Source organism: Oreochromis aureus, linkage group 13 (assembly GCF_013358895.1).
Source record: "Oreochromis aureus strain Israel breed Guangdong linkage group 13, ZZ_aureus, whole genome shotgun sequence".
Classification (NCBI taxonomy): Eukaryota; Metazoa; Chordata; class Actinopteri; order Cichliformes; family Cichlidae; genus Oreochromis; species Oreochromis aureus.
In genome coordinates this window covers 9,527,682-9,554,226 of record NC_052954.1, presented here as the reverse complement: position 1 = coordinate 9,554,226, position 26,545 = coordinate 9,527,682, and the positions used below count along the sequence as shown (strand labels likewise).

General features: G+C 42.1%; 1 protein-coding gene across 2 annotated transcripts; it reads left to right on the top strand.

Moving 5' to 3' along the window:
* Positions 1-25,982, top strand: vwc2 (von Willebrand factor C domain containing 2). 2 transcript variants are annotated; one of them, XM_031737882.2, is made up of 4 exons: positions 1-430; positions 10,610-11,330; positions 12,732-12,861; positions 25,193-25,982. In XM_031737882.2, the coding sequence occupies exons 2-4, from the start codon at positions 10,689-10,691 to the stop codon at positions 25,342-25,344; spliced, it is 924 nt and encodes a 307-aa protein (XP_031593742.1). In that variant the 5' UTR covers positions 1-430; positions 10,610-10,688; the 3' UTR covers positions 25,345-25,982. The 2 variants fall into 2 exon arrangements, with proteins under 2 accessions (XP_031593742.1, XP_031593743.1); XM_031737883.2 differs by lacking the exon at positions 1-430 and adding an exon at positions 9,113-9,188.
* The last annotated feature ends 563 nt before the right edge of the window (positions 25,983-26,545 follow it).

Genomic DNA, 26,545 nt, shown 5'->3' with positions numbered 1-26,545 from the left:
CTGCCTGTTGTCTTGGAACCATATTTAACTGCTCCATCTAGCGGTCTCTCGGCTGAACGTGACGTCGGAGCTCTGCTGCCTCTCTTCTCTCCCCCATTTATTAAATTATTTATTTATTTATTTTTTGTCACCGTGAGAAATAAAGTGCCAGTGTAGGGCAGGAACATCAGTAGCGCTTTGAAACCGCGGCTGTTCGCCGCAGACGGAGCGCTCTCACTCACTGCGCCGATGAAAGTTGAGCGCAGCACGCTGATGACCTGCGAGCATCCTCCGGGGAAACTGTGCATTTGACTGGCTTAACGAGCGCCTGTTCCCATCTCTACACTACACATCATTTGTTGCTGTCTTGAGCTCCGCTGTCCAGCAGGCTGGTGGCTGTGTGTTTGAACCCAGCGCACTCACGGATACGGACACACTCCGAGGATCACAGGTGAATAAGGATGCATCAGTGTTCCTGTGTGGGGGTTTTCTTCTTCTCTTATTTGCTTGTCTTAAATTGCTTGAACGCTCGGGCTTCACATCAACTTAGTTGACTGTGAATAGGCTAATTTGTGTTTTCTGCTCTAATGTTCTTTTGCATTTCCTTGATGTTCCCACTCTCCGTGTTACAGTAAAGCCACCGTGCATGCATTTAATTGCACCTATCACCTAATCCCATGCAAATTAGCTTGATTGGAGAAAACTAACGCAGATTGTTGCAACCTACTGTTGCACCTGTGGCTGTTATTGTAAGTTCATTATGTGGGTTTTTTTAATATGTAAAATAGGACTGAGGATTTTCTAAGAGAGGTTTCAGACTCTGCTCACACACTTAGGGGTGCACCATCCAGTCAGCACAGCCTTTACCAGCAGAGCCGAGCCGAGCCGAGCAGGCAGCCGAAACCCACAATCCAATGTATTCATTATTTAATATATTCATAGTATCCAGAAAAGTAGGGGGCGATCATGATAGGGTCTAAGGATTCTATATGTTTTGTGATACTGTAGGCTTGTTTTTGTTATTGTTATTATTTGGTAAATTCTGTTCTGATTTGTTAATATTTTTATTGAAATGTTACTTCCGTTCTGGGTGTGTCCCAGCTGCATACCCATCACTGTCATCATCATCATCACTTCTCTTTGTTCTTATTGAGAAACACACAAAAAACCCGCTTTTTTATTCTCTTTTCTTTAATATAGTTCCAGCCTCAGACTTTCCCTAGTTGGCTTTGTTGCAAGAGCAAACCACTTACCTTCTTGCACTGCATATAACCTTAAAGCCTGTATGACAGTTTTGCAAGGGCTGTTGGTTTGCATGTTTAGGCAAACTTTCTTCTGATTTGGGTCACTAGTAAGATTTACAGTCAGAGGACAAAATTCAATTAGACAGCCCTGCAGCAATCTTTACTCACTGGCAGATGGCTTTATGCTCTTGGATCCTGCCTTAGTGTCCCTTATTGCTCTAATTGGATTTCATCATTTCACACTGTTTATCTGTATGAAAATGAATTTTAAAACGCAGCATCATTAATTCAATACTCTCTCAGCCCTGTCAGATCCAAGCCCACAAGTCACCACCGCCTAAGCATTTCACATCTCATCCCCTGCGATCGGCTTTGTCATAAATTGAAGCAGACCTCAGAGTAAATTGTTGTGTTGATGGCATGTTGGGTTGTTGGAGGAGTCTAAGTAGGAGAATCTGTAATCTGTGTGCAATAAATGAAGTGCACGCAGTGGCGAGGGCATATTTGTCTGTCTGAGTTTATTCTAGCCCTGAGGAGATGGTTTTCCTCTCAATGACATCCACTTTGATTTTACATAGGGACATTCGCAGGAGTTGCATTCCCCAAGACAATGTGAATGTGATGTTTGCTTATCTGGTAGCGCTGCTTGTCAGACATACGTTGTGTACTATACCAGCCTTACACAGAGAGGGAAACAAAAAAGGGTGCTGATACTGTAGTCTCGCCACTGCTGCATCACTTTCCCATCGTTTTCTGTCACCATGAAGTGTTTCACTGGGATCAGATTTGCAAATTGTCCTATTTATTCTTTTAAATACCACTCCTATTAATTACAATTAAATGCTAATTAGAAACAAACATCTTAGTTGGGGTGTAGAAAATTCCTGGAGATGAGTGAGCTGCCTCAGTACATTTGACCCTATTTATAGCATTATTGCGAGACTGAACAGCCATCAACCGCCCTCACTGAGTGACATCTAAGAAGAAAGTAATAGGGAGGTCAGCCTTTACACAACTCAAGCGCCACGGTTTGTGTTATTGAAACCTTGCCAATTCAATTTATATGAATAATAGTATCGTATTTGTCAAGGTGGAGCTAAAAATTGCACTCAGATCTCAGGTTGTTGTGGCAGGACTTATCGTCCATATTCGCTCTGCTGTGTAATGAAAACGACAATAATTTATGAGTCATGAATCAATGCGATGGTGAGCTTCACTGAAGCGTGAACCAGCAGCTAGGCTGAATCCCGTCTTGATTAATCATTGTTGCTGCACCTCAGTGGTCAAACCTACTATGTTCGGTTGCCTGAGATGTAAACAAAACTCTGGCCTTTGACAGAGGGGATTTATAACTTCAGCGACGATAATGACTGAACTGGTCCTGGTGCCAAACACCGAGGCTGGATGTTGAGTCCGTTCACTCCAGCGCAGGAAGCCACAGAAATATTTAAATGTCAGATGGAAGTGGAAGCATTGTCGGTCCTCAAAAGAAATAGCACGGGGACCGGCAGGAGTTAGATTTGCAATTTTAATGGTTGGAGCAGAATAACAAAATTGTATTATCAAGGGATAATTATAGTGGCATGCAAAAGGTTGGTCCACATTTCTGCAACAGTGAACAGTTAAGTGAGTAGAAAATGAAGTGAACTCCAAAAAGGGAAAAACTATTTCAACATTTGGAGATAGATTTGTCTGTCATTTCTGTTGTGTAGAACTGCAGAGTGTGAAAACAGGAAAGGTGCGTGCCTCATTCACATGAGCACCTTTTTTCTCCCTGTGCTGAAATGCTTTCTATCTAATATTTACACACATTGGCAATCTAATGAATGCATTGGCCACAACTCGGGGTTCAGTATCTTGCCCAAGTATACTTTGCCATGCAGACTTGAGGAGCCAGGGCTTGAACCATCAACCTTTCAATTTAATAGTTCTGCCTCATGAGCCACAGCTACTACCCCCAGTCTTTCCATACGCTTGGATATCTTTACCAAGGTTTCAGATTTTTACAAGGCTTTTTTCACGGTTGTCATAATGAAACATCACATTGGAAGTTCCAAAGTTTTATACTCTTACTTCTGAAAGCTTGTGTCAAAAAATCCTGCACCCAAGCAGCACTCTGCCTACAAAACAAGGGACTGCTATGAGAGGAAGGCATTCAGGTAGCGCTTTGCTCAGTTCGTTAGGAAGATGAAAGCTAACAGGAGTGGTGGAGATCAAGTTGAGGTCTGGAAGACCAAGACAATGTTCAGAGAGAGCCGCCTCCTGGATTGCAAGAAAGGCAAAACACAGATGTGTTTGAGGTAGATTTCACAGGAAAAAAAAAAAGAAGAATTCATGAAAAGAAGACTTCTTCAACTTCACAGGGGTGTATAGGTCGTGCTTTGGGCTTTTGTTGCAGCCAGCGGAATAGGGAGCATTTCACCGGCAGAGGGAAGAATAGATTCAATTAAATACCAGCAAACTCTAGAAGCATCACAGTTTGAGTCTGTAAAAAAAGATGAGAAGATGAGACGAGGCTGGCTTCTACATCGGGGCAATGATCCTGAACACACTTTAAAATTCAGAGTCAAATACCAAATAAAGACTGTTTGGTTTTTTTCCCATGGCTATGATAGTCTGTCGGCCTAAATGCCATGAAAAATCTGTGGTTAGACCTCAAAAGAAATTGAAGCTTTTGCAAGAATATTTAACAAATTCAGAGTAAATAAATAAAAGACTCTTAACTTCTACAGCAAGTAGTGTTACTTGCCAAAAGATTAGCTATTAAGCACTGACCATGCCGGGTGCCCAGCAGGGTGCCCAGCTGTTTCCTCTTTTCTTGATTTTCTCACTCTAACTTTATTCCTAGTGGAAATTAGGACATCTTTTATCCATTTAACTGTACTAACAGAAATTTTCAAGAGGGCACGCGTTTGCATGTCCCTGTAAAATTCCCTTCAGCTAGATAGACACAATTCCAAGGTTACATCCTCTGTGTATATGGTAATTGATGCTAACTGCATGCAGAGAATTGAAGGATAGAGCTATATGAAGGCATATCAGGTGAAGTTTGGGGTGGAGGAGGGGAAAACAATCTGTAACATACAGCAAGGCAATTCCCATTCTTTTAAAATGGACATGCTGATATGCATCCATCTCTTACATCTTCTTAATACCCTGGAATTAAATTTTGGGCTAGCACTTAGTATCTATAAATTTGATCTAATTTATCCAGAGAAAATCAAATTATTTAGTATTTTTCCCAGGAAAAATATAGGTGGAAAAAACAAAAGGCTGCTTTTGAAGGCACAGTCGAAACAAATAGCGTAATAAATAATACATTTTAATAAAAACACACAATATTTAATGGCAAGTTTCATGTACTGTGATGTAGCTATGATCAGTGAAAGTGCATTACAACAGGAGAACACTGTCAGTGCTTTTCTTCTTGACCTATGCATTGCCTGGTTGTAGAATATTAATAATTGCATATGTTCTCCCTTAAATATGTTATTTGACCTTATTAAAAACCAATTTGCAGGAAAGTATTAAGGCAGAGCCCTTCCTCTGCTATAAGCTGGGTGTAATGAAGGTGACAAAACACAGGAATGTCCATAAAACAGTGTTGATATAGCAAGCAAGGAAATATTAAATAAGATATGAATATTTAATAGGTTACATCAGCCATACAAACAGAAATAATTACATTTTATGTGCAGTGAAGTCATTTACAGACAGTACATTAACCTACAAAGTGACATGAATAATTTTTGGGGATGGCTAAACCCATGAGACAGCTAACTCCCTTAGACTTGTATTAGCCAGTAAAACAAATCCAAAGACATTTATCTGGGATTTGGATGGTGTAGTGCAATATGAAATGTATCGACAAGACAGCCGCATTTTTCTATAGTAGTGCATGATTTATAGCGCATGTGTTGCAGGAATTTAGAGACCCGAATCTGCTTTTTATACTAATGAATGTGATGTTGTATTTCTCGGGAAATCTGCTTCCTTTGCTGTCAGTTTCCAGCAGAGGTCTTCCTGCTGTTCAGCCTGTCAGGCCTGAGGTTTGAACCGACGACTTTCACATCGCTGTCTGAAAGCCGGCCGACCATAACCTGCTTTAAAGTCCCAGTCATTAAACTTTAATACAATATGACCACTCCAGAGATGTTTTAGTCGTATATTTGAGATATATATTGTATTCCCGGGGTGTGTGGTTTGTTCTCCTGGAGTCTGTTTGCATCATTATTTATTAATCAAAAATTGGACGACCGTCAGATCAAGTCTCAGCACAACAGCAAAGATAAGCTTCTGGTTTTTTATTGGCATTATTATGATGCATGTGTTAGTGTAACTGTTTTGGTCCAAGGCACTGTAATATAATACAAACGGCATGTCTGAGGATTTGAACTTTTCTCATACATATTTCTTGTTTAACTGACTTAAAAAAAGTCTTTGCCTAGACCTTAATCTCATTTTAGCACCTTATGTCACTTGATAATTGCTTGCACCACTTCAGTTGGCACAGTGCAGAATCCTGCCACTTGCCAAAGTGATTTAAAAAAACGGGGAAAACGGCACATTCACTAGACTCTGTGTGGTTCAAAAAGTGACTGCTCTCCCATAAAAATAAAAATATATACACATAAACATACCTAATTTTCCATCAAGTGTTTGTTTTCCAGCGATAAGTATTTGCTGTTAATTGGAGAGTTGCTTTTCCACTTACAAAGCTGAATTTCCTTCTTTATTTTGCTCAGAAGTGGGTGTTCTGAAGTGTCACACGTGTGAATGAACTCACTGATACCAGCTTATATAAACTCTGGTATGCTTTTGATTGATGGCTGCAGCCGGTAGTTAGCATAAATCTGGGATGTGCTTTGAGGTCACACCTGTGCAGGGTTTGTGACCGAGTGCAAGAGCGCTGTTGTTACCTCGGCAGGCAAAAACACAGAGTTGCTACATCACAATTAGGTCCCTAAAGAGACTATGGTTGCAGCGTGAAAGACACTAGGTGATTAATGCGTACAATTTATGCAATATTCAATGCTGTATTCTGCAGCGACATGTAGACTGACACTGTGTTGTATCTTCATGGCACTTCTTCGTTGTGTTTTTTCCCTTCCTGCCAGAACGTCTTTGCGAGCACTGAAGATAGAGCAGTGAAGCAAAAAACCCAGAATTCTTTGCAGAGCTGTAGGCCAAAGATAAATCCATGACCTTTCAGCAAATAGCTTATATGCAACATTATAAATATAAAAAAAGCTTGCCATCACTTGAACCTGAGGAGTGGTAAAGAAGAAGTATCCACAAAGGCATCTTGAACAGTGAAAAGGTTTTCAGTGTTTTCAATCCAGTCTGTAAATCTTCCTGACATTTGGCACACATTATGCTGTGTGCTGGAGAATTAATTAGATAGACATTTGGAAAAGATGTGATCTGTATGAAAATGGCAAGATGGCATAAGGATAAGGCTAATGGATGTAGGCAACAATTTGATTTGCCGATGCTGAGAATCTGCATAATTTTGTAAAGAGTTTGTTGTCAACAGATAAAAAAGATGCTGCTGTATCATTTTCTTACCTTTAACAAATCCAATAAGAAAAATAAATAAAACCAGAACCAAAACCTGTCTGCAGCTTTTAGTAGCTATCCCATTGATTCCTGAAGTAATGAAATGGGTCTTAGATGTAATAGTTTTTATTTTATTTTATCAGGAGTATGTGTTTTCATAAAAACAGCAGGGAACTGTGGCTTGAAGTAGAAGTTATACAAAAGCAAGTAAATGGTACATTTGTTTAGGACTATTTTCAGCCGTGGGTACACATGTAGTTCTGTAGTGAGTGCTCACGTCACCAGTGTATATCATCTCTGTAAGTGGACAGTTAGCAACCCTTTGACTGTGTTGTATGTTGGAGGAATAATGGAAAAGAGACTTAAGTGTGTTCAGTGCTTATTATTGTCTGAATAGGAAGAGAATAGATGTACGGGCTATAGCACCATAGAGTGAAACCAGTGAGGATGGATCTTAAAGCTGGTCTGAAGACCTTGAAATGAATAAGCACAAACTAAAATGATTGACTTTTTTTTACTTTGTGAAGATTTTTCATCTATCAACCAAGAAATGTCTTAAACCTTTATTCTTTCTAATGGCCAGCAGGGGGCGACTCCTGTAGTGACGTGCATCATAGTGTTGTATATTAGTCTGTGGGGAAATGGCTCATCTGTGATCTTCAAAACGTTTTTCAAGTGTTTATGGTCTAAATATCTAACTTGAAGTGTGGCTGGATGGAAAAATGACACAGTTGTCCTATAGCAAGAAGATCTAAAATAATGTTTATGCTGGTTACATTTAGTGGCAGTGGCATGTGCCAATATTTTTGTGTGACTCATGGTCATGCACCTCTTGATTTTTGTAATCTGGTGCATTAACCCTAGAATGCAGCTGTGTTGAATGCACAAATGTACGATTGTATTCAATTCAATTTCAATTCAATTTTATTTATATAGCGCCAAATCACAACAAAAGTCGCCTCAAGGCGCTTTATATTGTACAGGAGATCGCACAATAATAAATACAGAGAAAAACCCAACAATCATATGACCCCTTTGAGCAAGCACTTTGGCGACAGTGGGAAGGAAAAACTCCCTTTTAACAGGAAGAAACCTCCGGCAGAACCAGGCTCAGGGAGGGGCGGGGCCATCTGCTGCGACCAGTTGGGGTGAAAGAAGGAAAACAGGATGAAAGACATGCTGATGTTTATTGGTTTTTATGGCTGTTTTAATGGTATATCAGTACAGAATCTCCGAGATATATATAGATATACTGAAGAAGATATTGCAACAACTTGAAAAGATGAGACTTTGTGGAAAAAATTTGAACCCCCCCCCAAACACTTTGCAATGTCTTTGCTTCCAGTCTTGACTTCTTCGCTTCCTATATCAGTGCTGATGTGGCAGCACTGTCTGAGTGGTGACACCTATCGTACAGGAGAATACTGCACCTTAACAGCGAGCATAAATAGAGGTGACTGTGTGATGATGTTGCAGCAGCATGCAAAGCACAGTCGACAGTCCAAAGATCTGCATGGGGTTAGGTTAATTGGTGATTCTAAATCGGTCAAAGGTGTGAGCATGAACGATTGTCTCTCACTCTGTGTTGGCCCCGTGACAGAGTAGCGGCCTGCCCAGGCTGTGCCCGGCCTTTTACCCTATGACAGCTGGGACAGGCTCCAGCCCCACTGTGATCCTAAACTGGCTAAGCAGAAAACGGATGGATGGGAAAGACATGACGTTTTTGTACATATTGGTCCCAATTAGAGTCATGTTGTGTCTGGTGTCAAAACACCAAGATGCTGACGGCTGAAAAACACTCAGCTTGAGGCTTCACAGACGTCACAGTGGTCACGGTCGTCTTACATCTACAGCCTATTCACAGGACACAAACACAAACTGTTATTTCATGTCACTTAACCAAGTGCACCTTTTCACGTTGCGTGCCCGCTTAAAGGTTATGAAATGCACTGCATCTTCTTGTTACGCTGCACAGATGAAGTTTAGTAAGTCACAACGCTGACGTGTTCGCAGGGGACGTTTTCATTACCAATTTGCCACACTTGTGCGAAGTGACAGTCAGAGTTACACAAACTCGAGCAACTTTTACATAATGAGAAAAGAGAGAACGCCTGCGAGACACGACACCACCATGACTCATTATCAGCTTGTTCACACACCGTACCGACCGCGTTACCTTTGGAATTAACTTGTTGCCTGTTATCCGTGGGAGCCGTTGACAGTGAAGGGCAAATATAGATCTATTGGCATCCTCGCGTCCTTTAACATGATGTTATGGATAGTTCTGCTCCCGAATGCCAGCAAAGCCTGAGGGCCACCCAGAGCTCAGTCTGGATGGAGAGCACAACAGCAAAAACCAGCAGCGGCGTTAATGTGACAGCCAGTAGCAGATGTTAAGGTGGAGAGGTGAGACTGAAAAAAACCAAATGAGGTCCTTTTTGCTAATGAGGCATAGGCATTTCTCTCTCTCTCTGTCTCTCTGTCTCTCTCTCTTTCAGCTGCAACAGTGTTATCGGTATGCACCTCGTTCTGCTTCCTCTCAGTTCCACAGCAGCTCCAAGGATTCAGCCTCAAACATAGCAATTCAGCTAAAACACTACTCAAATACCACTGGTGTGCCAGCAGTCAATTCCAGCATTTTTTTTCCCTTCAGAATGGAGCAGAATTAATGAATATCAAAATGCGTGGCTTAAAACATGCAGACTTTGTTTTCCTCGCAGTAGAATTAATGCGGCTGTTATCTCTGCTGTATGCGTTACCATTTCAGCTCTTCACCTGCTGTTTAGGGCTCCTAAACACGCTGTTGGAAATTAGTTGTGTTCATTGACGCTGACAAACCAATCAATATGGTGAACTATTTCTTAAACAAACGCAGACAGGTCTTAAGTTAATTGTCGAGTCAATCGATGAGGGGTAATCTCACCTTTTCTGTTTAACGAAATAGGCCGCGGATGTCAACGCTTAGACAAGCCCGTCAGACGGAGCTCGGCGACGAGCTCAGCCGAGCATTTGGTGGGAGTAGGGAAATGAATGGAAGTAGGCCACTGAATGCAGCAAAGCATCGTAGCGGGCATTTGAATTTCAAGTCGGCGCGGTAAATCAAGTTAAGCAGGAGACAAAAACAAAAACATTGACTACAGCTTTTCAGAAATTTGCAGTGTGTGCAGCGTCTGCAGTTGATCCTGGGATTTTCCTTGACTTCAGCTGTTGTATATTGACTCCTGGCAGTGCTGAAAACTGTAAGGAAAGAGATGTGCTTCTACTTCTGATTTAAAAACAAAAAACAGAGAGACAGAGCTTTAGAGGGAAACTTTTAATGCTGCCTGCAAAAGCTGGCCACTGCAGTCAGCTCTAGCAAAGGAAATTTGTCTTTCCAGACTGATATTATGTTCTATTTTCAAATCAAATTTTCCTTTTGTACAGCTGACTGGGATTCATTTAAGAAAAAAAATCTAGACATTGATCCTGATTCTCCCTAAGAGGAGCGAGAGCTTACAAGTGCCAGATTCAAGTTGTTGGGTTTTTTTTGACCATTTTTCTTTTACTTTATCACCGCTGAGCCCGATTGATGCAGGGAAGTGTTACAGTATGAAGCAGTATCGATTTCCTAAAACGGCCCCATGAATGCTCCCTGTCCTGATGATCCAATTCACTGATCCTGCAGGCTTGCATCACACTCGGCGGGGTGTTCGACAGACATGATGAAGCAGTGCTCTGAAGTGAATTTCTTGCCCTGTTCTCGAGGCTAAATGAGACAAAAGCCACACCTTGGATAAAAAGTGACAAAATGCCGAGCACATAACCCCAGTTTAATTTTCTCTTTCCAGATGGACTGGCTCACACCTGAGATGTGAAGTGTGTTATGTGAGCCAAGGTGTTTTCCCACCTCGCTGGTGGTGGGGAGAGATGCTGCACTCCGTTGCCATGACAGCAGAAGTTCTCTTTGTTCTTGGGTTCCTGATGATGAGCGGCGCTCTGTGTAATCCTATCGCGACCTTACCGGTGAGCCAAGAGCGTCTGGAAAGGGTGTTGACCCAAGCTAGGGAGGACAAACATCAGGACAAGCAGACTGCAGAGGAGCCGCTGGGATACGTGGCCCAGCAGCAGCCGCAGGAAATCAATGCTGTAGGGCCCAACAGGACTGCCAGGTCAAACCTCAGCACTCAGGCGCGAGGATCTAAAGGTGAGAATTCCCAGGAGCTGTGGAGCGAACAGGACAGCCTGAACCAAATAGACGAAGTTCCGACCAGTGACGTCACCCTCTCCCTGGACGCCATCGACGAGTACGCGTACCCAGACTACAGGGGGAAAGGCTGCATGGATGAGAGCGGCTTTGTTTTTGCCATCGGCGAGCAGTTCACCCCGGGCCCTTCAACGTGCCCTTGCCTCTGCACAGATGAAGGCCCTCTGTGCTCCAAGCCAGAATGTCCCAAGGTCCACCCTCGCTGCATCAAAGTGGACACTAGCCAGTGCTGCCCGCAGTGCAAGGAGAAAAAGAACTACTGTGAGTTTCGGGGCAAGATCTATGCTTCGCTAGAAGAGTTTAAGGTGAGCCCATTAACTGCATTCACTCATTTTTGACATGCTCCAACTTGAAAGAAGTGCTGACAGAACACTCCCTCGCCATGAGTGGAGTTTATCACAGGCACTACACAGGAGCTAGTTACCTCGCCTTGCAGCATGCAAGCAGGCAGGCAAATTTATAATGGCAAAGGTCAGCACTTGTCTTTTTTCCCCCTTTTTTTCTCCTCTGCACAATGTTACTGGAGGCTGAATTTAGCAGTGCAGCTTCAGCAGAGTGTTTCCATATTCAGTTTTGTTGATACACATGATAAGAGTTACAGTTATAGTAGTGTTACAACAGCACAGCGCAGCACACTGCTGCATGTGGGTGTTTGAGGAAGAAGAAATACACTTGTGAGATGGTTGTTTTATCTTCTGACACCACTTTGAAAGGTTCGGCTCAGGACTGCACCACAGTCTCAGCGTTAGGTCTCATTTATCAGCGCCTAATGCTCCTATTTATAATGGATAGTGTCTCACCAGGTGGTTAGGGCTAATATGGGATGTCTTCCTCTAACTCGCGTTGTTGCCGACAGCTCTCTGCTGAGCCAAATCTACAGAAAGCCTCTACTGCCACTAGCCGCATACATCAGCCTTTGTGCTGTGTGAAGAGGGGGTGCTTTGAAACTAAGCAACAGGCAGGTTTTAATGCTTGATTGCTGCATTCTGGGGCATTGTGCTAAGTGCTACCTCACTCCATTTTCACAGTGGAGTGCCATGCGGAGGCGCAAGCCTCTGCAATCTACAGCAATGCTGGAATTAACCTTTGCTCTCTTGTTAAGACTACATGTATATTACTTTATACATGCAGCTGCTAAACTGAGCTTTGCATGGACACTGTAGGCTGCAGGCTAAATGTAATTCAAAGTGCACTCTGCCTTTGTCCTACATTTGCTGTACTTTGAGATATACAGGAACGCTCGGATAACTCCGTAATTTCTGACTCCGATCACGCGGCGAGAAAATTGGAAGCATCTTCCTTCTTGTTTCCCATTCCTATTGATTTCTCCATATCCCCCTGATTCGATTGTGAAGTTCAATTCTCGACTCAGCCCTTTCTAAAATGAGGCATTCATTGGCAATGAAGTTGAGAAAGATGGGGCTTCCCTATAGATGTGGCTTTGTGACACTGAGTGCACACAGTCTTTAAAGGAGCCAGACAGGCAGGCGTGTTTTGTGTGTGCAGGTTGTTGTGTGTGTTTGAGAGACAGAGAGAGCTGCAGAAAGGCAGAAAATTGGCTAAATGGACATGAAATAAATGAATCTTAGACAAAGATGGCAAGAAATTAATTAATATGGGAGGACTTTATGTCGCCTGTGTTTACTTGTACATGTGATGAACTGTTTGTAAGAACGTTAATTGCTGGGGGTTTTCTCTGCTATCAGGTGTCTCCGTGTGAGAAGTGCAGGTGTGAGCCAAGCGGAGAGGTGCTGTGCTCTGTGGCAGCCTGCCCACAGACGGAGTGCGTGGACCCGGAGTACGAGCCGGATCAGTGCTGTCCCATCTGCAAGGGTGGTGAGTGGAGATGATGATTTCTCTCAACAAGCCTTTCGGTGAACAGTTCATTCCAGTGCAGTCGGTCTCCCAGTGGCATTGGCATGAAAGCCCCACTAGTGCCAGTTTTTGCTCAAGGGCACCACAACAGGAGTTATGAGAGCAAGGTAGCAAAGCATTCATTTCGCTGACGCAAAGCAGGCAGCATGCTGCACTGCAGTGTGTGCAGTATCTTGCCACATCGGATCAAATCTGTTTAAATGAAGTCACGGCAAAAAAATATGGCTAATGAGTTCTGAGTCGTGACCTGTTTTTGTGTAAATATGACTTTTTTCTCTGCCTCATTCTTAATGTCATTTCGAGAGTCGTTTGATTGATTCTGTAGCTTATGTTCCAAATCCGTCTACTGTCTGGTACTGAGATTTGAGATACGCTTGCATTTTTTGCTGCTCCTGCTGCTGTTGGGGGGGCGGGGGGTGGAGTTTATGATCCCGTTGGTTTGAGAGCTTCGGCCTGCCTGAGAAGAAGGAATTCTGCAGCTCAGAGTCGATTATATGAAGTTGTTTCCGATGATTCCAGACAGCATGTCCTAGATTATGCCCCCTTGTTTTCTTGGCGTGACTCTAATGCAACATGGCAATGTCAGCAACATTGCTTCCTTCAGCAAAAAGAATGATGACTTGCGATATGTATCTCTGACTTGGAATCTTAAAGCGGCGCAGGCTGTCTGCTATAAACAAGAGCAAACAATCTGCATGTGGAAAACAGAACCCGCTGCATGTGAAAGTGCTTCGTCTGTATGAACCGCTTACAAGGTGACAAGCGCTGCTGGTAGTGTCTTTTTTTTTTTCCGGGTAAAACTGCAAGTGAGATATTTTGATTTTCCGGGCGTCTGTTGGAACTTTTTACGCATTAAATGCCAAATGGGAAAATTAGAAGTCGATTTGAAACAGATGATCAGATGATGATGAATGAATTTGGCTTAAATGAACAAAACACACACACACAAAAAAACACCTCTTCTTCAGCATATGTCTGCCATCAGTTCATTATCATTGCACCCAGAATATCACATTAGCATTAGTCATGTATCATTTTAAACTCTGGAAGTATTATAGACATTAGAATTTGCATGTAATGAATGTTCATGACTAGTCATCAATCAGAGATCGTCCCGCTCAAATGAGAAGCCTGTCTCACAACCTTCCAGTGGTAACAAGTTGAAAAAGATTGGTAGTCTTGGAGCGTTGCTCGCTTTATTAATATTTGGCTGCTGTAATCTCGGGGAATACATGTTGGTCCTTTGTTCTCCCATATTTATTTATTTATTTATTTATTTTTGCTGTACACCCACATTTTATATATATGCACATATTGATCATGCTGAGAGTGCTTTTTGGACAGTTTTGGGCAGTGCTCCATAATTTCGCCCCTGTGAAATGCCCAGTGGATTAGCTGGGCCACATTTGTAGGCACGTCAGTCCAGGAGACGAATGTAGATCCCGTACAGTATGCGCGGAGATGTGGCAGATTGAAGAGAGCGGGCATTTGTATTCTCAAGTACCGCCAAATCCACAGGCTCGTTCACCCGATAAGGATTTTCAGTTTTAGGTTGACGTCAGTCCCTATTACCATAAGATTACCACACATTACCATTCAATGAACGCAGCTCGATATACAGGGGGTGACATGTTATCTGGCCACAGCTAATACCGTCACGAGGAATATTGTACCCCATGGGGACTGTGTGGTTAAAAGTGTTAACACGGGTTAGCACTACTCAGCATGCAAAAACAGTAGGGCACGTCTTCTGTGGCGTTGTTAGAGCTTCCTAAATTGATGACCCTAATAACATCATCAAGTTAATCTCAGCTTGAGCTGGGAGATTTTATATTTTAGCCAACTGACAACCTCTAGAGCTGAAAAATGAAGCCAGTGTGGAAGTTTTGCTCTTTGTCAGGGGCAAGGTTGATGCTGTTTCCTCAGTGCAGCCATTGCCGGAAATTATAGTGGGTACAAGAAGGACTGGGCATAGTTTTTTATGGGGGAAAACAAACTTGTCCTGCTCAATACACCATTGTCAATATTAAATAACAAAATACAATAAAAGTGCTAATAATAGAGGTGATATAACAGATTTTTTTAAATGACTGCCCGTTGTTTCCTGACGTGAGACATTCTTTTTTCGTCTACCCAACAATGAAATAAAACATATTTATGATCGTAACCAGACTGCATTTGGTTTGCAGTTGTGCTCTTTTCTTATGGACAGCTGCATCTCCTCATGCATGTTTATGGAGGCAGGAGGTCTGCTCAAAGCTATTTGCATATTGTGATTTATGACTTGTTCTTAACCCCGTGACACACCATTTCAAAAAGTCCAGGAAGCACCCATGCTCCTTAAAGTTAATGCTATCACCTCACCTGTCTAACTTTGAAAGTTATATATGTTTAAAGGCGTGACTGATTTGAGTTAACCGTGTGCGCGGACACATGCGCACGCAGTGTTGCTGCTAGACATCACCTCGGCTAATTGGAGGCACTTTACTGGACCTCTTGATCTGTAATTATCTGACAAATAATACGGCTTGCTGTGTGGTTAATTATACCAACAGACCGTCCAAGATGTCTGTGCTCCAGTTTTGTTTTTGTTTTTTTGAGTGTGATTCTAGAGTTATTCTGCTCATGTGTTAATTAGCAGGTAGGCTGTTCTGTACTGATGTATTTCACATGTACAGATTATGCATGCAGCTTGCAAACCAAGCTAAATGGTGTTAAAGAACACCTTTTTCACCTAGAACTTCCAAAAAGAAAGTGATATCTTTGAAACACTAGTCTAATCTGCAAACAGTGAGTGATTGGCAGCTAAGTGCATCTTTTATGTGCAGTCTGTTGCCCTTTAACTTGGGGAAAATTTGGATTTTTTAACCATATTTAAGAGTTTTCCAGTGGGGGAGTACCTGCTGGTTCTGGAAGCATTATTTCTCCACTCTTAAAAACGTTAATGAAGCCCTCGGTGTGCTTCCACAGAGAAACACGGGAGCCTGCTGCTTGATTTAACATTACAATTATTTGTGTGCTCAGCTGGAAATCTGGTTACACTTGTGCACCATATATTCTGAATTACACCCAAATTGGCCAAAAGTTCAGAGCGATCTGTTTTTACCAAACGCTGTTATGTTTAGCTCTGACGATGATGATGAAGTGATGATGCTCAATTTTCAGCTTAGTGACTGGATGTTTCATCTCGAAATGATTTCTCCCACCAGTCGGTTTACGAGCAAAGGTCTTTGCTTTTGTACCGATGATTCAGTGATTCATTCATCATGAATGTCCAAACCAGTTGTCAGCTGCTTAAAGCCACTCGTTAAGTTATTTAACTAAAAAATGAATTGAATCTTCGAAGAAACATGAGAACCCCAAATTGCTTCCTCCACTTTTGGGCGCAGTGAGACTCTGCTCAGTTTCCTTATGGAAATCTGGACTTTCCTGTCTCTGTTCCTTAATATAGTGAAGTGAAGCACTAAATGACCAGAGTGCTCTTTTAAACTTGGCTCAAATACTTGTTTTCATGCATATACCTTTATGAGATTTAGCTAAAAGTAGAAGCCTCGTCATCATCATGCGGCGTCTGTCAGCCTGCTCTCAAACTCCTTTAGGGAGCATAATCTACAGGAGCACAGTGATATTTATGAGAATACAGAAATAGGCTTTGGCAACATTTACGCCTCATTTGTGCAGCAGTCGGGCTGCTGTGCTTTTTTTGTTTTTAACTCTAGCAGGTACACTTTTTTATGTATTTTTAGGATCGTGCCAATAATTTACACTTCCTTCCTCACTTTTGCTCTGCCTCCTGCTGGTGTTTTCGCATGTTCACGATAGCTGTGAACATTAGAGCCCAAAGTGTTAATTGACACAGAATCGAGAGTCTGGTATCAGTGTGTGTTTAACAACTTCTTATTGGACGGGGAATCATTTTTGGCTCGTGATTTTGTGACCACGGCTGACAGGGTTGCGGCTGTGCAAACAGGAGGCGTAAACACTCGACAAACAAACACCAGATATCTTTTGTGAAAGTCTGACTCTGCACGCTGCGCCATCCGCTCCCAGAAAACTAAGATCTCTGTCAGGAACTAATACAAAAATACCCCAAAAGACGCATCTCTTTGTGGACTTAATTGGACTTGACAACAAAGAACAATAAAAATGTGAAAAATTAACTTGGGGACACCGTATTAAATAATTGGAGGCTATATTAATTAGATGTAAACAGAAGTAAATGAGACATCACTCCAAATGACACCACTGATCTTCCCTTCAGCTCCTCTCAATATCAAAACGATTATCCATCGGATTTCACTTTGTCTTTTATTCATGATGCTTCTTAGCCAGGTATTGCAGGCGCCATGATTTAGATGACGAGGATCATCGATTGTCAGCTCCCATCTTGCCGCTGTTGATCATGCAGCGCTCAATATGAGACAGCGCCGAAGAGGTGGCTCCGTGATAAAATACAGATGATGCAAAAAGGAATAAAAAAGGGGGGGTTGTTAGAGGTCGTCGACGGAGAGTTCCTCCTCTGGTTCTGTTGTTTGTCTTGTCTACAGATGTTGTTTGAGGTGTGGGCAGATGTTAAGACCTCCCAGGTTCCGCGGTGCATCCGAAGTGTCACATCAAAGCTCGGGCTCATTAATGAGAAAGAATTAAACACTCACCCAGATGACACCAAACGGGGAAGGGGGCTGGTAGTGTGCACAGGCAAGTTTTTTTTTTTAAAAAAAGCACCGAAGAGAAGCGAAAATGAAAGAAAGATTAAAATCTGTAGAGATAAAAAAAACCCTCAGATGTGGTTTCTCATTCAACAAGTAATCCCTCCTGTCTTTTACCCTCATTCCCCTGCAAACAGCCACTTCGCCTCTTTACCATTTTCCTCACTATTGATAAAAATACAACGAGGTATTTCAATGTTTGATAAGTTCATCAATTATGCACAGGCATTATCTTGCCCTTTTCAGGCATGCAAAATCAATGCTTATGGCAGGGCACCCTGCCTCAGATGTGTTATTCAGCCTGTATGCTAGGAGACACTCGGGGAAGAGCCAGGGGAGGAAGATGAAAGTAAGAGGTATCACTAACATCCACCCCAGACATTTGTTCATGAATATCAAAGAACAGCTGTGAATGGGGGCAGGTTCTCATCATTTTTCACTCATTATCTTAAAGCAGTGGAACACATTGCAATTAAATGGTCTCATAGCCCTCAAAAGTTTGTGACCATCATTCGCTCTATGCCATAAAGTTTAATTAAACAGCATCGATTCATGCAAAGAACATCTAGTCAATGCGAGCTGAAGGGGGAAAACATGTTTTCTATACTCTAAGCTGGACTTTGTCTTTTTCTCCCTTTTGTAGTTTTTTTCCTCCTGCCAATATGTTTTGACGTGTTGCTTTCCTTTACTTGGACATATTGGTATAGATGTGGCGCTTTCCGTTCTTGCAGATTCTGAGCCAAGTTTTCTCTCACTGCATCTGCTTTTGAAGAACGCTTAGGGAAAAAAAAAATCAATGCAGGAGAAGTCTCTCTCGTCTGCACCTCAGCCGTGGCTCCCCTCCCTCTTGTCCTTTGCTCTTGCAGGGTATTGCCTTGGCAACGCACGAGGAAACAAGTGGTGCTCTTCAAGACTCAGACATTAGGGTCAACACTAATCTGGAAGGGGGGGTGTGATAAACAGTATGAACCGGAGCCAAAATCACTTCAAATAGAGCAGCACGAGACACGGTAGCCTGGTTGCCAAGAGGGATACGGGCTCATTTAAATTAAGAAAGGCATGATTCATAGACGGGCCTTTTAAAAAACAGACATCAAAAAACACATGAGTCAAAAGGGAAATTGTTTGTATGGATATAAAATGGTCTGGTTTGTCCATTTAAAGCATCCCCCGTTTCACTCTGATGCCACAGATAGTGCAGCTAACAGAGCTAGTTTCAGTCAGTGAATGCAAAAATAATGCTGCTTCATTACTGACTGTTTGCTAAGCCCCTTAGGCTAATGTTGGTACACTTATCAAACACTTCTCACGCCATAATGTAGCTTACAGTAATAACTGCGACTAATTTATCATTGAAATTCCAGTAGCATTTCAGCATGTACAGCGATGGATTTCTCACGGAAGAAAGTAAAAGCAGGCTCTTAGAGAAAGCTACTGTAAGTGTATGAAATGTGCACACACATCATATGAGGGTAAAAAATAAGTGAGGGTGAAACTGTTCATCCCCAGATTTTTTTTTCTTTTGAAAAAAGGGAAAAGTAAATTAAACCGTAATGAGAAACTTATCGTTCGATGTTTCCTTTTTCTGTTACATGAGAAAAGAATTTAAAAAAGGGGAATACCTGATGAGTTGGAGTATCTAACACCAATCTAGCCGCACTTGCTGGAGTGTGAACTTTCCCAAACCGAATGACGAGCATGAGAACATTATTCTAATTTCACACATTGGCTCCCACGCTGTGGCTGTTCCAGATAATTTTCTAACGTAACCTGTAACCTCACATGATAATAAAGCTAATGGCATACTCCTCACATTTGGAAAGGACACAAGACTGCTACTGATGCCAGTCTAACATACATACTAACGCTTATGTTTTTAGTCTTGGAAAGGCTACTTGGAAGGTAGCAGTGACCTCTAAGTTTTACCCTACAGAGCGTGGCATTTATTAGAGCCTTGTATCCACACAGATGCTGTGTGCAGAGAAATCCAGAGCTTTCCTTATTACACGACAAACATAATGACATCCAGCAACAGACTTTATGTGTAGTATTTGTTGTTATAAATAATGTCATGAGGAAATCAAGATTAATGCACGCACTGGTTTAATTTTTTAGGCAAACGTGGAATTACATGCAGGGCATTTTGCATCTAATCTAATAAGCTAATCAATTCACAAAAGAGTTAGTTTTTTCTTTTTTCCCCCTTTTTGTTTAAGTTTTTTTGCTGGACCACAACATTTTTATTATCTAAAGGCCATTTTCTTTCCCATTACTGGACTTGGAGTTATGATTACAATAGCGAAAGGTCGCAATAATGACGATAATAGTTAGTCGCATTATAGTACTACTGGGTCACTGAATGCTTTTCGGCTTTCGTCTGCTTGTTAAGTGTTATTTTCTGCATTTTCTCCTGAATAAAAGTCAATTTTAATGTGACTCGAAAATACATTCTCAGTACAGGAAAAAAACCCATAGAGGAACAAAACGATACAAAAACATGTTCTAGGCCTGATGCCAGACCTTTAAACACACTGTTTTTTTTAAGGATTATGCAAATGAAGGTCTTGCAGCAAAGACTGTCACCTGGACACCGCTGTGATGGCTCCCGAGGCTCCTTTCTTTAAAGGACATTGGTCACGACAGTCGAGCTGCTCGAGTGCAGCTGCGTAGCTTGGCTGCAAAGATCATGTGTGCGCATACGCGAACCAACCTTCACACAAGGTGGCACTCCCACAAAACCAAAGAGTCAGCGGCTCTCTAAGCGAAGCGGTTACTTAGAAAACCAGTCTCACCGAGCATCTCTGAAAGAAATTATTCATATTGTTGTTAAATCCCTGCAAAGTTCTCCCTCTTTCTGCCCTTACAAAGCAGCCTCGTTTTTATTCTGCATTTATAATGCAAATGTACCCAAGAAATGCATTAAGATGAGTGATTTCGGCTATTCTTCTCTTTCCATTACCTTATAATGCGGCTCTGCAGGTTTTTAACATGTCAGAATTAAGGGGTGCGATCATCAGGATGTGTCCTCGTTTCTCCGTCCATTATCTGGCGCAGCTACAGAGCCAAAAGCCACAGGTGCTAATGGCTATCTCTTTCACATGCTTCCCATGCCAACTTCTAACACGCTGTACTGACAGTTTGGGTCCAACTGTTCATGCACATGCACAGTCCATTTGTCTCTGCCTCTTCGGGTGTTTTTCAAAAGCTCTTGTGAAGCCTGATGTGCCCATAAAACCCTTTTTTTGCCACAGTGAGTGACGGAGAGATGGGGATATATTATATTATATTAATGAAGCGATGACAAAAAGGTGGGTGTGATACGAATGGCAGAATAATAGGGTGACAGGAATGAGTAAGCACAGCGGGGCTAAATCCATGCATTAATTAACACAAATGAGTGTCATGCAACTGTCAATGACGGGCTTTAATCCCGGCTCCATGAAGGAAGTGCTTTTGATTAATGCCACGAAGTGGGAGATTATTTTTCGCATTTTTCCCCCTCTCTCCTAGCACACCCTTGACATATGCATCCCCTTACTGGAGACTCTGTGCTTTAAATGCTACTAATGATGATGAATCAGTAGCGACAGCAGCCCGGGCCACAGGATGAGTTGTTATTCAGATAGCGTGCGCGCGCGCGCGTTCATGTACAGACTTATAAACGTGTTGGGGTTGACATTTTGACAGGCCTCGGCAAACTGTTCACATTGATTGATGCGCAGGCTCGCTCCTTCTGGGCGCTGCGTCCAATCAAACGCGGTGGCTGCAGCTGAAAGACTCCCCATTTATCAGCATCTTAATTATACAACAGAGTGGCTCAAGACCTTGTTAGTGTAAGGGAAATAGCCATTGTTATGCTATACCTGTTGTTGTGGAAGCAATTCCTGCAGTGTTTATATTTTGCCGTGCGGCTGGAGAGATAATGGATGATTTATGAGCACTTTTTCTGCAGCCACTGGTCGAGGACGCGGGCACATTCACTAGACAAAAACATTCCCATTACACTTTAGGACCAAAAGAAAGTAATTGTGTCCGATAGGAGGAGGACGCTTATGTTTTTGTATTGTAAGCATTGCAAGTAGATTTCTTTGTACACTCCAGTGTTGCCAGATGGGAAGAAGCACCAAAATGAGTTGGACTACAGCTTTTATTTTCTCTGTCGACTCTCTCGGCTAGTTGTTCAGTTCTTAACAACCACTACCTAACATCAAAATTTCCATTAGCGAGAGCCAATTTCCTGCAAAATAGTTAAAAAAAGAAGAAAAAAAAAGATGCAGTCCCTTGGGGTGCACTTCAAAAACCATATTAAACCACTGTGTAACAGTGCTTAATTTGTTTTTATGCACAATTCACAGTCCAGCCTTGAAGTTGCACGAGGAGAGCAGCTGCCTTCAGCCAGACATATGCTTTACAGTGCTTGTGGTTTAGCCAATCTAAGGAGCGTGGAAAGAAATGTAATTGAATACCTCTCATGTGCAAACCATACAAAAAAAAAAAAAAAAGTACAGAGTGTGAATTTAAAAAGGAAAAAAAAAAAAAGACAGGACTGAGTTGAATGCCTTAATTTCAGAATATGACAGTGGATGAGATAATCGTTTGATTCAGGTCGTTGAGAATTCAGTGTAATCTTTATCCTGATGGGAGCTGGGGCTGAATCAAAGGGCTGTTCTGGTTAAACCATAAGTGGTCAATCAGTAGTCTGAAGAACATTGTAATGATTTCCCAGGAATGTGTATTTTAAGTGGATTCAAAGCCGGTTGCTGATAGATGGCAGAGTGGAAGCTGCATAAATTCCACCTTTAAGAGAAGCGCAAGCCTGAAATCATAAAGGTAAATGTGAAAAGCCTTTCATTTCTTTGCCATCAGAAATGACTCTAGAAAGGGTGTTAGCAAGGGTGTTCTTGATGCTTGTGTAGCCATTATTTTTTTCCGAGCCTCTTATATTCCCATAACAGAACACTATTTTGGGAAACAGTCAATGAAAAGCCCAGATGAGAGAGCCCATTTTCCACTGAGAGAAATGAACTGACGAGCAGCACATTCAGCTCATTCTCTTCTTTGACTGACTGCATTCAGCTTCTCCTGGATGTCATGAAACTGTCTTAAAGCAAAAAAAAATAAAAAAAAACACACGAGACAACCAACTGCACTGAACTCCATTTGGTCAATGCAACAGATATGACATCTAAAATTAGCAGTTTAACAATAACTGAAGTCCTGCCCCACTTTCAAACTGGCATGTGTCCCGTTGGCCTTCGTTGCACAATGTACTTTTGCACAGAAGGTTTTCCGTCACCAGCCTTTGTGAAAAGCTGAAATATATGGCCAGGCAGTTCTGCCAGTGCTCCTTTATGACTAATTTATATTTATTCCCATCCAAATAATTATTTGTACATGTTATCAAAATTTTTCCCCTCCATAATAGCGACCTACTTCAGCTTGAATTGCACACCGCATTAAAAACATTAGAAAACAATTACAAAATATGAATGTTAAATGTATAAAATGCATTCAGATTGCATCAGCAATAGTGACAGTATATCTGATGTATTGTAGAATAGCACCAGCTAAAGAAACCACAGTGGAAATAGAGCTGCTGCTCTGTCCTGAGTGGAACTCTGTGTTCTGTGTACTGGAAATAGCCGGGGTTAAATCAGTGCAATTGTTAAGCATGCACATTTGGCAGAGTCAGAATGCAGAGAACAAACTCCGGTGCTGTTGGTGGTTGATGCAGTCAGTGTATGGGATAATTGGTTGGTTGTAGCTGACTAGCTAACTGATGCATAGGTCTGGACTGCATCAGAGCACTGACTGTCTGTCATTAGGCTGTGTCCTCTCGAATCTTTAGCCATGAACATTATGTTTTCATAATCTCCCTTACCAACAACCCTTAATCCTGGCATTAGCTAAAATATACTCTAAAATATACTCTCCTTTCAGTTCTTTAATGCAAATAATTAATCCGCCAATGAACAACTCAATGTATTAAGGCTTATAGACATGGCCAAGACATCCTGCTGAAGTTCAAAGCGAGCATCAGAATGGGGAAGAAAGGTGATTTAAGTGACTTTGAATGTGGCAAAGACATGGTTGTTGGTGCCAGGCGGCCTGATGTGAGTATTTCACAAAGTGCTGACCTGCTGGGATTTTCCCATCTCAGCCATCTCTAGGGTTTTCAGACAATGCCCCGAGAAAGAGACAATACACAGCGAGCTGCAGTTCTCTGGTTGAAATCGACTTTTTGGTGCCAAAGAAGAATGGTCAGATGCTTCAAGTTGATAGGAAGACAACAGTGAGTCAAATAACTGCAGAGGAACATCTCTGAACAGACAGCACATCAAAGTTTGTGGCTGATGGGCTACAGCAGCAAAGGTCCAGCCTGGTGGTGATGGTAATGGTGTGGGGGATATTTTCTTGGCTCACTTTGAGCGTCTTAGTACCAACTGAGCATCATGTAAACACATCATCCTACCTGAATATTGTTACTGAACATATCCATCTCTTTACTATCCCGCTGTCCATCTTCTCATACCTCCGTCCGGCCAGATAACACATCATGTCACAAATAATCTCAAACTGGTTTCTTGAGCATCACAAATGAGTTCACTGTCCTCAAATGGCCTCCACGGGCAGAGCACCTTGGGGATGTGGTAGAAAACGAGGTTCACATCATGGATCTACAGCAACTATGTGATGCTGTCATGTCAGCATTGACCAAAATATCGGGGAAATTCCAGGTCCTGGTTAAATGAGGGGGGTCTAACCTGGTACTAGCAAGGGGTCCCTAATGAAGTGGCCAGTGAGTGTAAATCACTGTAAGCTGCTGGTGACAACAGGCCAAGCAGTGGAAAAAACTTACTGTGCGGTATCGGTTTTTTGTAACTAACCAGCTGCCTTTATATATTTTTGGATGAAGGTTTTTACATAAAGTAAATGTTCCCAGACATCAGTGAAAACAATCAAAGTATCTTAACATTGATGTTTATTGTCACTCACCAGAATCATGAATGGAAATTAACTGGAGGACAAGCACCAGTTTACCATCCTATTTCGTAAATCAGCTATGCCCCGGCTGACACAGCTGTCTGCGAATTTGAGGAATTTATAACTGATTGAGATCCATCGAGCAGCACAAAAGAACATGACTTTCAGTCGTGTTCAGTCTTTGAACTGCGTTTTTCCCTCACACCGAGCAGAGTCCTTGGCCGCTCAAAAGGCAAAAAAGAACTGACAAGTGCAACCTTAAAATGACTCCTGCACGTACATGAAGGGAATTTGCAGAATTTTAACAATAAATCAATCCCCTTGACTATCATCAAGTTTGTGTTCGTTTATTTTGACCACAGCACAGTTCCCACAGCACTGCGATTCAAAGGAACAAAGCAAATCACGCATTTTTCAGGGCTCTCAGTGTGAGTCTGACCTCGATAATGTGACACTGTGCCAACAACACAAAAAGAAACATATTAAAAATGGATAAGCTAAATTTGAAATTCCACTGTGAAAGATTTGAAAAAGCCCTGTTGTCTGTCGTGCCCTGTTTTCCTCTTTATTTCTTTCTTTTATGTCTCTACCACCTACAGGGCCAAACTGCTACGCGGACACGGCGGTGATACCGGCTGGCCGAGAGGTGAAGATCGATGAGTGCACAATCTGCTACTGCACATACGAGGAAGGCACGTGGCAGATTGAGCGTCAAGCCACCTGCAGTAAGAACGAGTGCCAGCGGAGCTAGAGACTGGCACGGCGACGAGAGAGGGACATTGGCACGCAACACCAGTGCCGAGCCGCATGCACACTCTCAGCCTTTCACCCAGTCTACCGGGCATCAGGGTCGGACAGCACCCCTCAAGCATTTCAGCATTAATACTGTAGTCACTCCTGTATTACTGAAACGATGCTTTTATGAAAGTTTATAATCCACACACAGAATATCTATTTATCTATGTATTAAATTATTTATGAATATATATACGAAATATAGGAGTCATTAATGCTGAAACAGTGGAAGACTATTTTTTATAGTATCTGTATTTTATTAAGCAATGTATTGGACCAGAGGTCAATAAAACAACAGAATGTATAGAACACACACAGCTGTCTTTGGAGGTGCAAGCCTCAACGTCCCTTAACCCGTGGTGTCATCCGACAAATCTCGACACCCGTCCCTCTACCACCAAAGTGCAGACTAGACTGTGCGCGATTCATTTTGCAGTGCTAGGGTGCAGACTTGCCGTGTAGGACAGTGCAGTGCAGAGTTACAGGCGAACAACAACGAAGAAAGACGAGTAAATTCACGAGGACTCGACTGTTTCCTGATTTCTTTTATCCTTTTTTTCTGGATGTTCAAATGTGCTTTGATTTGAAAGTGCTTTTTTGTATTTCTCTCGGTACAGTGTGTTCATGTTTCAAATAAATGCCATTCTGTGCTCTGTAAATGTTCCAACGGTACCTGTTTTTTTATAGCTGTGAGTTTTTATGTTGATGGTGATTTGCATTTACAGACTTACTACGTGGAAAAAACAAAAAGCTCGCAGTTTCACTTGAATCAACAAATGATTGTTGGTGGTTTGTTGTTTGGAATAAATGATCAGAGTATCAGAGGAGCCTTTGAAAGTGACAAATCTTCCCTTTTTAGATGGGAACGTTTTTCGGTTTTGAAGTTCCTGGATGATATCTGTGTGAAAGCTACAGGTAAATATTTAATAAGTTGTCAAAGAGGATATTAAGTTCCTCAGTAATGCAGGGCTTTCATTTCCGGTAGGTATAAGCATCCCAATATAAACATGAGCCCTTGGAAGTGTAGACGCTCCGGAGTTGCCCCTGGATTTCCAACTCCATTAATAAAGCCCAGACTGGACAATTCGATCTCATTGATTCCAATTTGCTTCCAAAATTTGGAAACCGAAAGGTCATCTGACTTGCTGCATATATTC